Source organism: Clupea harengus, chromosome 20, assembly GCF_900700415.2.
Source record: "Clupea harengus chromosome 20, Ch_v2.0.2, whole genome shotgun sequence".
Lineage (NCBI taxonomy): Eukaryota > Metazoa > Chordata > Actinopteri > Clupeiformes > Clupeidae > Clupea > Clupea harengus.
In genome coordinates this window covers 470,001-486,608 of record NC_045171.1, presented here as the reverse complement: position 1 = coordinate 486,608, position 16,608 = coordinate 470,001, and the positions used below count along the sequence as shown (strand labels likewise).

The window sequence follows — 16,608 nt, the reverse complement described above, 5'->3', positions numbered from 1 at the left end:
AATAATCACATCTAATCAATATAAACTATAATCTTTTTAAATCTAACTAGTATACTTGTGTTATCCGTGTGGTCCTTTTGCAATTATAAATGCTATCCTTTCCCGGTTTTCTGCAACCACATGGCGCGCGCATCCCGAATATTTACAAACAATAAATTGGTCTATAAGAGGCGGCAAAGAGGAAAGAACGCAAAAGGAAAACATTTTAAATCCCCAAATATAAAAACTTCCTACTTTTTACCTACTTTTACCTAAAAGGCATATACCACTTGTTTTTCGTTTGAATAAAAGAAAGAATAATGAATGAATGCAAAAGTACACGGACCTCTCTAGGTTAGTTGGCATGGCAACTACCCCTCTCCCCCCACACACAGACACACGCGCGCGTACACTCTGATTGGTAACGTTCGCGCTAAAGTAGAAAACAAATGCCTCGTGCATTTCAGGTGGTTCCTCCTTTCAATTATCTTTAGCTATAATCGGTCGGTATTTGGATTTGGGTGATTCTTTAGCTGAAGAAAAGTTTACGATACAATTATTTTTCAACCGACTGCTCTGTAGTGTAAGTCAACAACTACAGGTAAGGTTGACACTAACCTAGCCAGCTAAAAAGCTTACAGTATATCTGTTTGGTAACTTGAATTGGAGTCAGTCAAGAGACAAGCAACATTAGCATTGATTACGCAGACACGGCGGCCGTAGGTTAGCGACGTGTATCTAGTTTCAAAATGTTGCTAATTAACGAATTTACTGCCACTGTCACATTTACATTTCTGCCTGTGCACTTATTACACAGCTCGAGAAACATCGAGGGGCTTGATGTAGTTCGTTAGCATTATTTGCTAATGCTTGCGTAAACACTTAAACGCTATTACACACCGTTAAATATAAAAGTTTGTTGGTGCCAGCCTACTGAAGATCACGGATGGCGACCAGTTGGATCTGCTGCAACAACTGCTTTGCTACACCTTCTGCCAACAGCAAACTAGCTCTGTCCACTTGTGGGCATGTCATCTGTAGTAGATGTTTTCTGAAGGGTAAGACTATTCTCACTCCAAAACTATTTAGGCTAGTAGATAATAGATAATATATAACTATCTATGTGCCATTTTCTCCCAGTTCATTCACTACATTTTTTTTCAGGCAACGTGAAGGAGGGGGAGTGCCGGATATGTAAAGCAAAGTGTCAGCTGTTACTTATTTCAGACAAGGTAAGTTAGAATGATGTGGTATAAGCTTAGCATGGGGCTAGGGTAAACTAGAAATATATATATATAAATAAAGTATATATACTAGAAGTAGAGCATATTAGAAATACTAGAAATAAAACCACTAAGACCATGTAAGCCTAGGTTATAAACAGAAGTGTGTTCATATGAAGTAACATCATTTTTGTATTTATGGGAATATATTAAGAAAATACCAACCATGAGTTAGCCTACATGTAAAATATGATTTTTTTTACTGAAATTACTTAATCTAATGACACAAGTTAGAGTGGGGTTGGTGAAGGAGAGTGACATGTGGTAAGGTCAGTGCAGTATAGGCAGTTGGCATTCACAAATCCAAACTGGATACATTTCTGCAAGGAAACGCAAATGTGGTTACTCTGCAGCAGCACAGGATCGCTGACCCTCGCCCAGCCAGTCAGACGTGAGAATAAAAACAGTGCACAAATATTATGACAGAACCGTATTTAAAGGCCTATATGAGAACAACAAGATAGAAAGACTATGGGTAAGATCCTTCAGACACAACTGATATTAGCCTACGTAGTTATGAGGTCCTCTGATGGTGTATGCTGTAAGATCATCAGCAATTGCACTGACTGAATTCAAAGTCAATTTGGGCTTTTGGTTAATCAAAATCATGCTCTTCCGTATAAAGGTTGCCTTTCCATCATATATGTACTTGAGTGTTTCCCTACCGGAATTAATACAAGTTTATCTTATATTATCTTATCTTATCTTATTCAATTCATATGAATTAATACAAGTTTATCTTATCTTATCTTATTCATATGTTTTATTGGTAGTTTCCTGCTGAAAAGCGTTGTCAAAGTTACCACCTGACATTTGGTGCTATTGTGAAAGGGATGGTGTTTGTATTGACACTTTATTTTCAAGTTCAAGTAAAAAAAATTGTCTTCTGGTGTGAGACTGACTTGTTTGTTTGTATTTAAAGATTACTGATACCATAGTTTCAACTATTTCTGTGAAGAATTATTGTCTCCTGGTGTTACAGTTAGTTTTGAACATATTTAACATGCAACACCAACAAATTCTCTACATCATTATGTGACAGTCACTGACAAACAATGTTGTTAATATCATGACAGTAGTATTGTTATATCTCCCGAATGTAAGATTAAGTCGTAACAGTTTGTGTGTTCATGAGTAATGTTTGTAAGGTTTCGAGATACTTCTTTAAATGCCACCTTTACAGGTTTCTTGAATCTTGAAAATGTCCAATGTTGTCAGCTTCTTTAACTGCTGCTCTCTCATGTTGTGTTCTGCCTGCCTCTGAAGGCTCTTCAGGTGATAGTATCTTCAGGTAATAATATCTTCAGGTAATAATATCTTCAGGTAATAGTATCTTCAGGTAATAGGCTCTTCAGGTAATAATATCTTCAGGTAATAGGCTCTTCAAGCTCTTCAGGTAATAGTATCTTCAGGTAATAGGCTCTTCAAGCTCTTCAGGTAATAGGCTCTTCAAGCTCTTCAGGTAATAGTCTATTCAGGTAATAGGCTCTTCAAGCTCTTCAGGTAATAGTATCTTCAGGTAATAGGCTCTTCAAGCTCTTCAGGTAATAGTATCTTCAGGTAATAGGCTCTTCAAGCTCTTCAGGTAATAGTATCTTCAGGTAATAGGCTCTTCAAGCTCTTCAGGTAATAGTCTATTCAGGTAATAGGCTCTTCAAGCTCTTCAGGTAATAGTCTATTCAGGTAATAGGCTCTTCAAGCTCTTCAGGTAATAGTCTATTCAGGTAATAGGCTCTTCAAGCTCTTCAGGTAATAGTCTATTCAGGTAATAGGCTCTTCAAGCTCTTCAGGTAATAGTCTATTCAGGTAATAGGCTCTTCAAGCTCTTCAGGTAATAGTATCTTCAGGTAATAGGCTCTTCAAGCTCTTCAGGTAATAGTCTATTCAGGTAATGGTATCTTCAGGTAATAGTATCTTCAGGTAATAGTCTATTCAGGTAATAGGCTCTTCAGGTAATAGGCTCTTCAGGTAATAGTATCTTCAGGTAATAGGCTCTTCAGGTAATAGGCTCTTCAGGTAATAGTATCTTCAGGTAATAGTCTATTCAGGTAATAGGCTATTCAGGTAATAGGCTCTTCAGGTAATAGTATCTTCAGGTAATAGTCTATTCAGGTAATAGTATCTTCAGGTAATAGTATCTTCAGGTAATAGTCTATTCAGGTAATAGGCTATTCAGGTAATAGTATCTTCAGGTAATAGTATCTTCAGGTAATAGTCTATTCAGGTAATAGTATCTTCAGGTAATAGGCTCCTCAGGTAATAGTATATTCAGGTAATAGTCTATTCAGGTAATAATATCTTCAGGTAATAGTATCTTCAGGTAATAGTATCTTCAGGTAATAGTCTATTCAGGTAATAGTATCTTCAGGTAATAGGCTCTTCAGGTAATAGTATCTTCAGGTAATAGTCTATTCAGGTAATAATATCTTCAGGTAATAATATCTTCAGGTAATAGCCTACTCAGGTAATAGTATCTTCAGGTAATAGGCTCTTCAAGCTCTTCAGGTAATAGTATCTTCAGGTAATAGTCTATTCAGGTAATAGTATCTTCAGGTAATAATATCTTTAGGTAATAGTCTATTCAGGTAATAATATCTTTAGGTAATAGGCTCTGATAGGCTCTTCAGGCTCTTCAGGTCTGCCCTGTTCTTTGTAAATAGTGAAGTCAGGATAATTGTATAATAATTAATAATAGGCCTTTTTTTTCAGAGCACCCCTGAGGTGAAGGCTCTCTTTTCTGACCTTGGCTCTAAGGTCACAGCATACGTCTCAGAGACCAGTAAGGTAATTATAATTATATATGTATATTATTATAATTAATCTATATTATTATAATTTTATTTGTGTTACACATGTTGTTAGTGGCTGCTGCTGAGCACATTTATTTTTGGTGATTGCGCAACACAAGCTTATATATATTATTGCATGCCATTGCAACTGCCATCAAACAGTTTTGTATGTAAAAATGTATGTAAACTCATGCTTGAGCTTAAGACCTGTTCAAATGTTAAGGCTTTTTTTTTTAGGTCTTACTTTTTCAGGCAAGACATCGAACGAGATTATTGACACATTATCAACAAAGGGTAAGAAACAAGAAAGTAATGTTTATTTACAGTTATGTTCTCAAAATGTACCAAATTATTCATTTATGACAAAATCAGTACAGAAGTTATGGTCTTTTTGTAGACCTTAACTTGAGGGTGTGCTGTTGCATTCTGGTCTTTTGAGCCCGAGTTTTGAGCATCGAGTGATTCTCATTTTCAGGAAACGACAAAGACGGCCATCCCAAAAATATATATTCAAATAATATTATGAAGCTTTGGTAACTATCAAAACTTTGGAAACCTCTTTAAAACAATTTCCATGCAATGCCTACATTTTTACACATAAATAGCTTCACTTGATGCCCTTCTTTGTTTCAATTAAGAACCTGCAATGAGCATCTATCAAATTAGGGTCCCATGTCTTTGCCCTCCATGAATATGTTTACACATTCTCCTTGCTCCGGCTTCAATCCCTCAATGTTTGCTAGTATTGCGTCTAGCGCTAGGTTGCTAGTATTGCTACTATTGTTTGCTAGTATGGCGTCTAGCGCTAGGTTGCTAGTATTGCTACTATTGTTTGTACGGCGTCTAGCGCTACGTTGCTAGTATTGCTACTATTGTTTGTATGGCGTCTAGCTCTAGGTCGCTAGTATTGCTACTATTGCTAGTATTGCTACTATTGCTAGTATTGCGTCTAGCGCTAGGTTGCTAGTATTGCTACTATTGCTAGTATTGCGTCTAGCGCTAGGTTGCTAGTATTGCTACTATTGTTTGTATGGCGTCTAGCTCTAGGTCGCTAGTATTGCTACTATTGCTAGTATTGCTACTATTGTTTGTATGGCGTCTAGCTCTAGGTTGCTACTATTGTTTGTATGGCGCCTAGCTCTAGGTTGCTACTATTGTTTGTATGGCGTCTAGCGCTAGGTTGCTAGTATTGCTACTATTGTTTGTATGGCGTCTAGCTCTAGGTTGTAGCTACATTTCAAACAAATGCTTCATTTTAATGTCATCGCATGTAGCCACAACCACTGGTCCCTGATTGGTGGGACCCTCAGAAAGGTCCATCATTTCTATTTTGCAAAAATCAGTCTCAGACTATAATCCCTGACTACAATCCCATCGAAAACTGAGCTGGGAGCAATAGCAGGCAGAGCCAGGCTAAGGAGTTTTGTTTGAAAGCTACTAATCTAATTACTGGAAAGGCATTGAGAAACCTTATAAACACCAACAACAGCACAGTGGGCACAGACAAAGGGCTATCTAGCATGCTAACTTGTGTTTTTGGAGATATAGTTGGTGAGGTATTGCTGTGAAAGTTTTTTTTTATATTATCGGCAGAAGATTCGAACCAAATCACAGAACTGCATAGTGCACTGAGGGATCCGACTAAGTATGTGACCTGAGACAAACCACTATGTTGAGGCATTAGCTTCCACCAGCGAGCTAGCTAGCTAATCGCTCTCGGTTATTAGCTTCCACCAGCGAGCTAGCTAGCTTATCGCTCTCGGTTATTAGCTTCCACCAGCGAGCTAGCTAGCTAATCGCTCGCGGTTATTAGCTTCCACCAGCGAGCTAGCTAGCTAATCGCTCGCGGTTGCGAGATTTCAAACCCACTGACCGGGCCGAAATTGTGTTTTTGGCCATTCAGATTAGCATGGGTCTGATGAAAAAACACAGATTTCAGACTACTGGAACACCTGCCAAGGTTCCCTGGTCTTGACACCAAATGTTGCCTGTGTAACACACACACACACACACAGACACACACACACACACACACAGACATGAAACCGCTTTCAACTCTTGTCCTCCTGTCTTCACTTCACCAAAAACACTCTGAGGATGGAGAGAGATCAACCAGGTTACGGTCCACATCTTAAAATCCGCCCGCTCATGGACCTAGTCCTCTCAAGTTTTCAGAGGGAGTACTACCCCCACCAATACACACACACACACACACACACACACACACAGGGAGTACTACCCCCACCAATACACACACACACACACACACACACACACACACAGAGGGAGTACTACCCCCACCAACACACACACACACAGAGGGAGTACCCCCCCCCCACACACACACACACACACAGGGAGTACTACCCTCACCAACACACACACACACACACACACAGGGAGTACTACCCCCACCAACACACACACACACACACACACACACACACACACACACAGGGAGTACTACCCCACCAACACACACACACACACACACACACACACACAGGGAGTACTACCCCCACCAATACACACACACACACACACACACACAGAGGGAGTACTACCCCCACCAACACACACACACACAGAGGGAGTACCCCCCCACACACACACACACACACACACAGGGAGTACTACCCTCACCAACACACACACACACACACACACACACACACACACACACACACAGGGAGTACTACCCCCACCAACATCCATTGACGAATCAATGGTTTCTTTCCATTGTCTTTCTGTCAGTACGTGCCCAACAAAAGGAAACGTTTTGGTCTTTTTGTTAGAGTTATCTTTTTCAGAGTGTTTTCTGTCTTACAATTCTTATTGAAAAGGCAAAATAAACAAAACAAAACAAAACAAAAACACCAAAATTGACGTAAGATTAAAAATGTATGATCAAAAAGGATCAGATGTGTTACATTTGTTCTTACTCGGAAGCTTGGATTATTTTTCAGTGCCCAAAGTTAATTTCAGTGTTGAGAGGTGACATAACAGTTTTGCAGAAAATACACTATTTGGGCGCAAATACATTTTTTAACAAGTGTTAACTAAGTCAAATTTAATTGCAGAATGAAAAATTAGAAGATGTTCTGCTTAAAATGAAGCAAGAAATACAAGAACTGAACACGTAAGATTTCAAATTTTCTTCAAAATTTCGTATAAACCAGCATAAGAGATTACATAGACATTAATGGGTCATTTTATTTTCCTTTTTATTGTTTCAGAAAAATGTCTCAGCAGAATACCTACATATTCAAGTTGGAGAACTCCATTCACCAAAGGTAGTGTCACACACACACACACACACACACACACACACATAAAGTCTTATGCAGAGAGGTGTCTGATTCACCAAAGGTAGTGTCAAAGTCTTATGCAGAAAGGTGTCTGATTCACCAAAGGTAGTGAAAGGTGTCTGATTCACCAAAGGTAGTGTCTAAGTCGTATGCAGAAAGGTGTCTGATTCACCAAAGGTAGTGTCAGTCTTATGCAGAAAGGTGTCTGATTCACCAAAGGTAGTGCAGAAAGAAGTCTTATGCAGAAAGGTGTCGGATGTTACTATGGCTATTTAAACTATTGTTATGGACTTGTGCGAACACTCATTTCCATGCAGATTGATGCATTTTAGTCAAGTTTTGTTTGTTTATAGAGCATAATTAAATCCTGTGGCATCAGCATGAGATCATTTTTTTCTAAAAGCTTTTTCCTTTCAATAAATCCACTGCCAAAGAAAATGATTGTTTAAAAAGTGCCCTAAATAAGTGAACTCTACAGGTGTTCAGTCTCAAAAGCACCCTAAATAAGTGAGCTGAACAGGTGTGCAGTCTCAGTAATGGCGGGGCAGTATAAAAAACGTCCTTGTATTAATTGCTCTATTCTACTCTACTCTATTCTACTCTACTCTACTCTACTCTCCTCTACTCTACTCTACTCTACAGTAATCTACTCTCCTCTACTCTACTCTACTCTCCTCTACTCTCCTCTACTCTACTCTACTCTACTCTACTCTATTCCACTCTACTCTACTCTATTCTATTCTACTCTACTCTATTCGCAAGGTTGCAATTTTGTCATTAGCTTAAGTTTTAGAGATGAGAGATGTCACATGAGAGAAAGTCCACTGGAAACTCAACGAAATGGCTGAAACAAAAAGGTTGGAAGATGGATAGGTAAAGACGCTTTTATTCATGCTGGGTGTGCAACATGATGACAGACATGAGGAGAGTAGAGTCGGGAGTGTGTGTGTGTGTGCAACATGATGACAGATATGAGGAGAGTAGAGTCGGGAGTGTGTGTGTGTGTGTGTGTGTGCAACATGATGACAGATGGGTAGAGTAGAGTCGGGAGTGTGTGTGTGTGTGCAACATGATAACAGACATGAGGAGAGTAGAGTCGGGAGTGTGTGTGTGTGTGTGTGTGTGTGTGTGTGTGTGTGCAACATGATAACAGACATGAGTAGAGTAGAGTCGGGAGTGTTAACTGCAAGGATGATGAGACTTTCCCTTTAAAGCCACTGGTATTGACGAAGTCTTTAGCATGTGAATAGAAGAAGTATTGAAGCGGTGGGTGTTTACTCTGTCCTACTGGCGCTTTGACAGAGATGTGCACACCTGAACGTGTACACTTAGTTTAGGTACTTTCAAACAGTCATTTTATTTGTCAGTGAATTTATTGGAAGGAAAAGTCATTACGTTTTATAGCATTGCTATCACCACGTTGGTATAAAAATGTGGTGCGAAGATTTGATCTGAGATTCCATACAAAATGTTTCTCTACATGGTTGAGAAATATAATGTCCAATCTTATGCCATGAAATGAATATAATGTCCAATCTTATGCCATACAATGAATGTAATGTCCAATCTTATGCCATGAAATGAATCATACGGTGTGTTCTTTGACAGTGCCAAATCAGCCTCACAGAGCGCCTGGAGTTTACAACCTGCCAAATCAGGTACCATTTAATACCATGACTAATATGGTTGTTCAGTTGACCCTTTGAGCAAATAAGTGTGTGAAAATGGAAACAAAGCTACTATTGCGTTCCCACATTAATATTACCGTAACAGGGGTTGGTTGGGCACACACACACACACACACACACACACACACACACACACACACACACACACACACACACACACTCTCACACACACACACACCCTCACACACACACAAACACACACGCACACAGAGACACAGAGGAAGAGGAGAAGAGGATGAGTGAGAGGGATCACACACACACACACACACACACACACACACACACACACACACATACACACACAAAAAACACTCAGCTGTGATAACTTTGCAACAGTGAACAGTTCTCTTAACTATGATGTCCCAGTCACGGTTGACTATGGATATTCAGATTTAGTTTAGTGCTAATTATCTTCCTCTTGCAGTTTCCTCCATCAGACACACACAAACACACACAAACACACACACACACACACACACAAACACACAAACACACACACACACTCAGCTGTTTAGTGCTGATTATCTTTGTTTAGTGCTGATTATCTTCCTCTTGCAGTTTCTTCCATCTCACAGATCCCTTTCCCTTCGCCAGTCTCAAGGATGAGTGTGTGAGTAAACTGAATGAAATGACAACAATCACTGCATATACTGCATATCACTGCATATACTGCATATCACTGCATATACTGCATATACTGCATATCACTGCATATCACTGCATATCACTGCATATCACTGCATATACTGCATATACTGCATATCACTGCATATACTGCATATCACTGCATATACTGCATATCACTGCATATCACTGCATAACACTGCATATCACTGCATATACTGCATATCACTGCATATACTGCATATACTGCACACACTGCATATCACTGCATATCACTGCATATCACTGCATATACTGCACACACTGCATATCACTGCATATACTGCATATCACTGCATATCACTGCATATACTGCATATCACTGCATATACTGCATATCACTGCATATCACTGCATATACTGCATATCACTGCATATACTGCATATCACTGCATATACTGCATATCACTGCATATACTGCATATCACTGCATATCACTGCATATACTGCATATCACTGCATATACTGCATATCACTGCATATCACTGCATATACTGCATATCACTGCATATACTGCATATCACTGCATATATACTGCATATCACTGCATATCACTGCATATCACTGCACACACTGCATATCACTGCATATACTGCACACACTGCATATCACTGCATATACTGCATATCACTGCATATACTGCATATACTGCATATCACTGCATATCACTGCATATACTGCATATCACTGCATATCACTGCATATCACTGCATATACTGCATATCACTGCATATCACTGCATATCACTGCATATACTGCATACAAAAATGACTTGATCGTTCACATGATCCCATTCATTGGATAATGTTTGTTGAAATAAAAAATGACTCGATAGTTCAAATGATCCCTTTCATTGGATAATGTTTGTAAAAATAAAAAATGACTCAGTAGTTCACATGATTCCCTCCAGGAGTGGAAATGCCGACGCCGATACCATGCCTCGGTTTTGTAAGGTTAGTTTTAAGTTTTAAATGCATACAAAGTTTAGTTATATTATTTTTGGACTTTAATTTAGTCAATATTAGCGTTGTACCAATACGTCTCCACATGTTCTGCCTTTCAAAGCCTGAGGTCCCAGGAAGCATCCAGAGACTCTCCCTCATCAGCCCGCCTCAAGATGGCAGAATCGGTCAGTCGTTTTGGTTGAAAGGAAATGGAAAATAGTGGGATGTTGATATTGATGTTTATGTTTGGTATTATTACTGGTACTATTACTATTATTATTATTAGTTCATTTTTACAGTTGAAAGACACCTCATATATACATAACGTGCCTAATATGATTATACTTTCTGATATAAAGTAAATATAATATTGTGATTGATTATTGCTTACAATGCAATTATTACTTGATAATGTTTATGAATATTTTGTATGTTAGAAGACATTGTATTGTAAGATAGTGTTTATTTGTGAAATACAGGCACAGTACCTCACAGAGTGAGCAACCAGGCGGCACGATCTCCTTCCGTCAGGTACATCATATGCTGTATATTATTATTATTATTATTAATATTATTATTATTATTAATTATTATTATAAAACAGTTTTCTTGTTTGCTCTAAAAGATCACATCATATGCTGTATAAAACAGTTTTCTTGTTTGCTCTAAAAGATGAGAAGGAAATCCTAAGAAATTGTCCTAATGGTAAACTCCATCCTTGAGAAATTCATCCACAGCTCCAACTAGTCACCAAATTCATGGTCAACCCTCTGTATCACAGGCCACCCCAGCCTCTGTATCATAGATTAAATGCCACCCCAGCCTCTGTATCATAGATTAAATGCCACCCCAGCCTCTGTATCATAATGACCCTCTGTATCATAAGCTAGATGCCACCCCAGCCTCTGTATAATAAACCAAAGGCCACCCCAGCCTCTGTATAATAAGCCAAAGGCCACCCCAGCCTCTGTATAATAAGCCAAAGGCCACCCCAGCCTCTGTATCAGAAGCTAGATGCTAAAGGCCACCCCAGCCTCTGTATCAGAAGCTAAATGCCACCCCAGCCTCTGTATCATAAACTAAATGCCACCCCAGCCTCTGTATCATAAGATAGATGCCACCCCAGCCTCTGTATCATACGCTAAATGCCACCCCAGCCTCTGTATAATAAGCTAAAGGCCACCCAAGCCTCTGTATCATAGATTAAATGCCACCCCAGCCTCTGTATAAGCTCAATGCCACCCCAGCCTCTGTGTCATAATAAACTAAATGTCACCCCAGCCTCTGTATAAGCTCAATGCCACCCCAGCCTCTGTGTCATAATAAACTAAATGCCACCCCAGCCTCTGTATCATAAACTAAATGCCACCCCAGCCTCTGTATCATACGTAAGCCCGATGCCACCCCAGCCTCTGTATCATAGATGAAATGCCACCCCAGCCTCTGTATCATAGATTAAATGCCACCCCACCACCTCATAATGAGCTAAATGCCACCCCAGCCTCTGTATTATAATCTAGATGCCACCCCAGCCTCTGTATCATAGATTAAATGCCACCCCAGCCTCTGTATCATATCATAAATGCCACCCCAGCCTCTGTATCAGAAGCTAGATGCCACCCCCACACCTCATAATGAAACCTCTTAAGAGAAACTTGATCTGTATAAAAATCTGAAAATGAATTTTTGATGTATCTTTGATAGCTCAGAAAATCTAGATTATTGTATTAATTATGTATCAATTTAAGAGAATTGTTTTAATTATGTATCAATTCAAGATTGATAGATAGATAGAGGTTTCTCCTAAAATTCCTGAGGAGAAACGATTTAAGACAGAAATGAAAAGTGGTATTACCATAGAGTAACATCTACCATAATTGAGAAAAAAGATCTCCTAGCTACCTCTAAAGAGCCTTTGAGAGTTCAAATGTTCCTAAAATATACTTAACCTAAGCATGAACAGATGTCAACAGAACAATTAAATCAAATCAATACATCAGTACATCCATTCACAAGAGTGTTGCAGTCCTATGCTTAACCATCTACCTATTATGCTATGCTAACAGTCCTTGGGGAACGGGTGCGCTTGCGTGTTGCCCTGGCGATTCCGATGTCCGTGAGGGGCAGGCTGGAAAGAGTTTGTGGTTCTGAGGCTGGTTGCAGTCGGTGCTGTGCTGTGCTGTGTTCCGATGTTGGAGGACACCAGTCACTCTTTTGTTCTACATTTACATTTAGTCATTTAGTCATTTAGCAGACGCTTTTATCCAAAGCGACTTACAAGGATGTATACACATTTTACATTTACACTGATGGCACACTGCACATCAGGAGCAATTAGGGGTTCAGTGTCTTGCTCAAGGACGCTTCGACAGGAAATCGAACTAGCAACCTTCTGATTACTAAACGACTTCTCTACCCCCTGTTCTAGAAGAGTTTGTGGGTCGTCTTTGTGCTAACTCGTCTCTGTGCTAACTCGTCTCTGTGCTAACTCGTCTTGTTGCTCCCTCTGCTTGTGAATGTCACTTAGCTAGCAGGCTTCCTGTTGCAGCTGTTTGCGCTAAACTTGTTTACTCTTTGGCAGCGGTGCTTTTTTAGCTAACAGGGAATTAGGCATGAGCTTGTGTGGTTGCCATGAGAGGACTTCCATGCGTTTGAGTTCAGTGTCTCTGCCCTGACCAGACTACACACTGGAGAGGACCTCAGAGCAGACTACACACTGGAGAGGACCTCAGAGCAGAATACACACTGGAGAGGGCCTCAGAGCAGACTACACACTGGAGAGGACCTCAGAGCAGAATACACAGTGGAGAGGACCCCGAGCAGACTACACAGTGGAGAGGGCCTCCACACGGAGGGGAGAGCCGACTACACACTGGAGAGGACCTCAGAGCAGACTACACAGTGGAGAGGACCTCAGAGCAGAATACACACTGGAGAGGGCCTCAGAGCAGACTACACAGTGGAGAGGGCCTCAGAGCAGACTACACAATGGAGAGGACCTCAGAGCAGACTACACAGTGGAGAGGGCCTCCACACGGAGGGGAGAGCCGACTACACAGTGGAGAGGACCTCAGAGCAGACTACACAGTGGAGAGGACCTCAGAGCAGAATACACAGTGGAGAGGACCTCAGAGCAGACTACACAGTGGAGAGGGCCTCAGAGCAGACTACACAGTGGAGAGGACCTCAGAGCAGACTACACAGTGGAGAGGGCCTCAGAGCAGACTACACAGTGGAGAGGACCTCCACACGGAGGGGAGAGCTTGAGTTCAGGGTCTTTGGCAGGGAAGAGCAAGAATAAGAGAGCGTCCCTGTAAGAACGGAGAGAATAAGAGAAAGAACAACAGGCCAGTTTGAGTTTTGTTGGCGAGGATTTCCGGTTACAGGAAGTGATTCGCTTACTTTTCACAGTAAGAGTTCCTGATTAAATCACACAATGGACCAATTCCATCTGTGGAGCCTCAATTGAAACCATTTTCGTGTGGGTGCATGAAAGGCCAAACACAGTGAATAGCAGGTGGCATAATGACGTGTTCACTGTGTGATGGTCAATTAAAAACACAGTGAAAGGTGGCGTAAGGATGTGTTCACTGTGTGATGGTCAATTAAAAACACAGTGAAAGGTGGCGTAACGACGTGTTCACTGACGGAAGGCTGACGCCATCTCATGCAATCAATTTAATTTCTGATGCAATCACTGCGGTCAGAAGAGAGAAACTTTTGTCCCCGGCTGCTGTACACACAGTTCGGCTGTAATAGTGATGTGTTTCGGCTGTACACACACACAGTTCAGCTGTACTAGTGATGTGCTTCGGCTGTACACACAGTTCAGGTGTAATAGTGATGTGCTTCGGCTGCTGTACACACAGTTCAGGTGTACTAGTGATGTGCTTCGGCTGGACACACAGTTCAGCTGTACTAGTGATTCGGCTGTACACACAGTTCAGGTGTAATAGTGATGTGCTTCGACTGCTGTACACACAGTTCAGGTGTACTAGTGATGTGCTTCGGCTGGACACACAGTTCACTATCACTAGTGATGTGTTTCGGCTGGACACACAGTTCACTATCAGTAGTGATGTGTTTCGGCTGGACACACAGTTCAGCTGTACTAGTGATCCGGCTGTACACACAGTTCAGGTGTAATAGTGATGTGCGTCGGCTGTACACACAGTTCAGGTGTACTAGTGATGTGCTTCGGCTGGACACACAGTTCACTATCAGTAGTGATGTGTTTCGGCTGGACACACAGTTCAGCTGTACTAGTGATTCGGCTGTACACACAGTTCAGGTGTAATAGTGATGTGCTTCGGCTGGACACACAGTTCATGACAAAAGTTATTTGTATACTTAAAGGATATGGTCAAGGAACAAATCAAACAAGACATACATAATTACCAATGTTACTTTGAAGTTATAGTTATAGTGTTATATATGAGTTATAGTATATGGCCCAAAAGGTATGTGATTTCTTCTCCTGAAATTCTGTATGTATCTCACAAATGGTAAATGCAAAAATTTGTACAAATGTTTGTTTAATTTTGTTATCTTCATTTGTTTGTGTATCTCATCAGTCAGAACAATATTGTTGTCTTTTCTCTCTCTAGCCGGGACTTTTCCTCCTCCCTGAACCTGCGGATCCCCAGAGAGGCATCATGGGAAACCCCCGTGTTTAAACCTCCCTTTAGATACTCGTCCATGTCCTCATTGCGTTGAGTAGCATGATAAAGGAAACCCCCGTGTTTAAACCCCCCTGTGTTTAGATACCCCTGTGTTTAAACCCCCCTGTGTTTAAACCCCCCTGTGTTTAGATACCCCTGTGTTTAAACCCCCCTGTGTTTAGATACCCCTGTGTTTAAACCCCCCTGTGTTTAGATACCCCTGTGTTTAAACCCCCCTGTGTTTAGATACCCCTGTGTTTAGATACCCCCTGTGTTTAAACCCCCCTGTGTTTAGATACCCCTGTGTTTAAACCCCCCTGTGTTTAAACCCCCCTGTGTTTAGATACCCCTGTGTTTAAACCCCCCTGTGTTTAAACCCCCCTGTGTTTAGATACCCCTGTGTTTAGATACCCCTGTGTTTAAACCCCCCTGTGTTTAGATACCCCTGTGTTTAAACCCCCCTGTGTTTAGATACCCCTGTGTTTAGATACCCCTGTGTTTAAACCCCCCTTTAGATACCCCTTTAGATACCCCCCTTTAGAAACCCCTGTGTTTAAACCCCTGTGTTTAAACCTCTCTTTAGATACCCCCGTGTTTAAACCCCCCTTTAGATACTCGTCCATGTCCTCATTGCATTGAGTAGCATGATACATCAGGGACCCTTAAACTGAAGACCAGTAGAACACATAGAGGTCCAAATGCTGTTCTAAGATACGACACAAAGCATGGCACATATCAATGGATATGAATATTGTGTTTTTATTTATTTTATTTGTTTTTATTTATTTTATATTTCTGTTGTTCTGTTGATTAACAGCTGAATGTTAGGATGTCATTGTAACAGCGTAAAAACTAATATTGTGATTGGCCCCAAAGATTTTTGCGGTAACCATAGGCATCATCAGTATATGAAATACATTATAAGTTCATGACTGTCAAAAACGTAATTGTTCCAAAAGTTTGACACTGTCTTCTAACCATCACAAATCTGATGAAATTAGTCAAAAGTTTGACACTGTCTTCTAACCATCACAAATCTGATGAAATTAGTCAAAAGTTTGACACTGTCTTCTAACCTTCACAAATCTGATCAAATTAGTCAAAAGTTTGACACTGTCTTGTAACCATCGCAAATCTGATGAAATGAGTCAAAAGTTTGACACTGTATTCTAACCATCACAAATCTGATGAAATTAGTCAAAAGTTTGACACTGTATTCTAACCATCACAAATCTGATGAAATTAGTCAAAAGTTTGACACTGTCTTCTAACATCACAAATCTGATGAAATGA

At 40.5% G+C, this 16,608-nt stretch overlaps 1 protein-coding gene across 2 annotated transcripts; it reads left to right on the top strand.

Annotated features, from left to right (window-relative positions):
* Positions 1-403: 403 nt before the first annotated feature.
* On the top strand, positions 404-15,410 carry LOC105912365 (probable E3 SUMO-protein ligase RNF212). Of its 2 annotated transcripts, XM_042710800.1 has the most exons (13): positions 404-580; positions 909-1,037; positions 1,144-1,211; positions 3,972-4,046; positions 4,289-4,345; positions 7,132-7,190; positions 7,288-7,344; positions 8,968-9,017; positions 9,606-9,657; positions 10,621-10,663; positions 10,776-10,839; positions 11,134-11,185; positions 15,262-15,410. In XM_042710800.1, exons 2-13 carry the CDS (start codon positions 926-928, stop codon positions 15,368-15,370), a joined length of 798 nt encoding a protein of 265 aa, XP_042566734.1. In that variant the 5' UTR covers positions 404-580; positions 909-925; the 3' UTR covers positions 15,371-15,410. The 2 variants fall into 2 exon arrangements, with proteins under 2 accessions (XP_042566734.1, XP_042566733.1); XM_042710799.1 differs by having other exon boundaries at positions 404-1,037.
* The last annotated feature ends 1,198 nt before the right edge of the window (positions 15,411-16,608 follow it).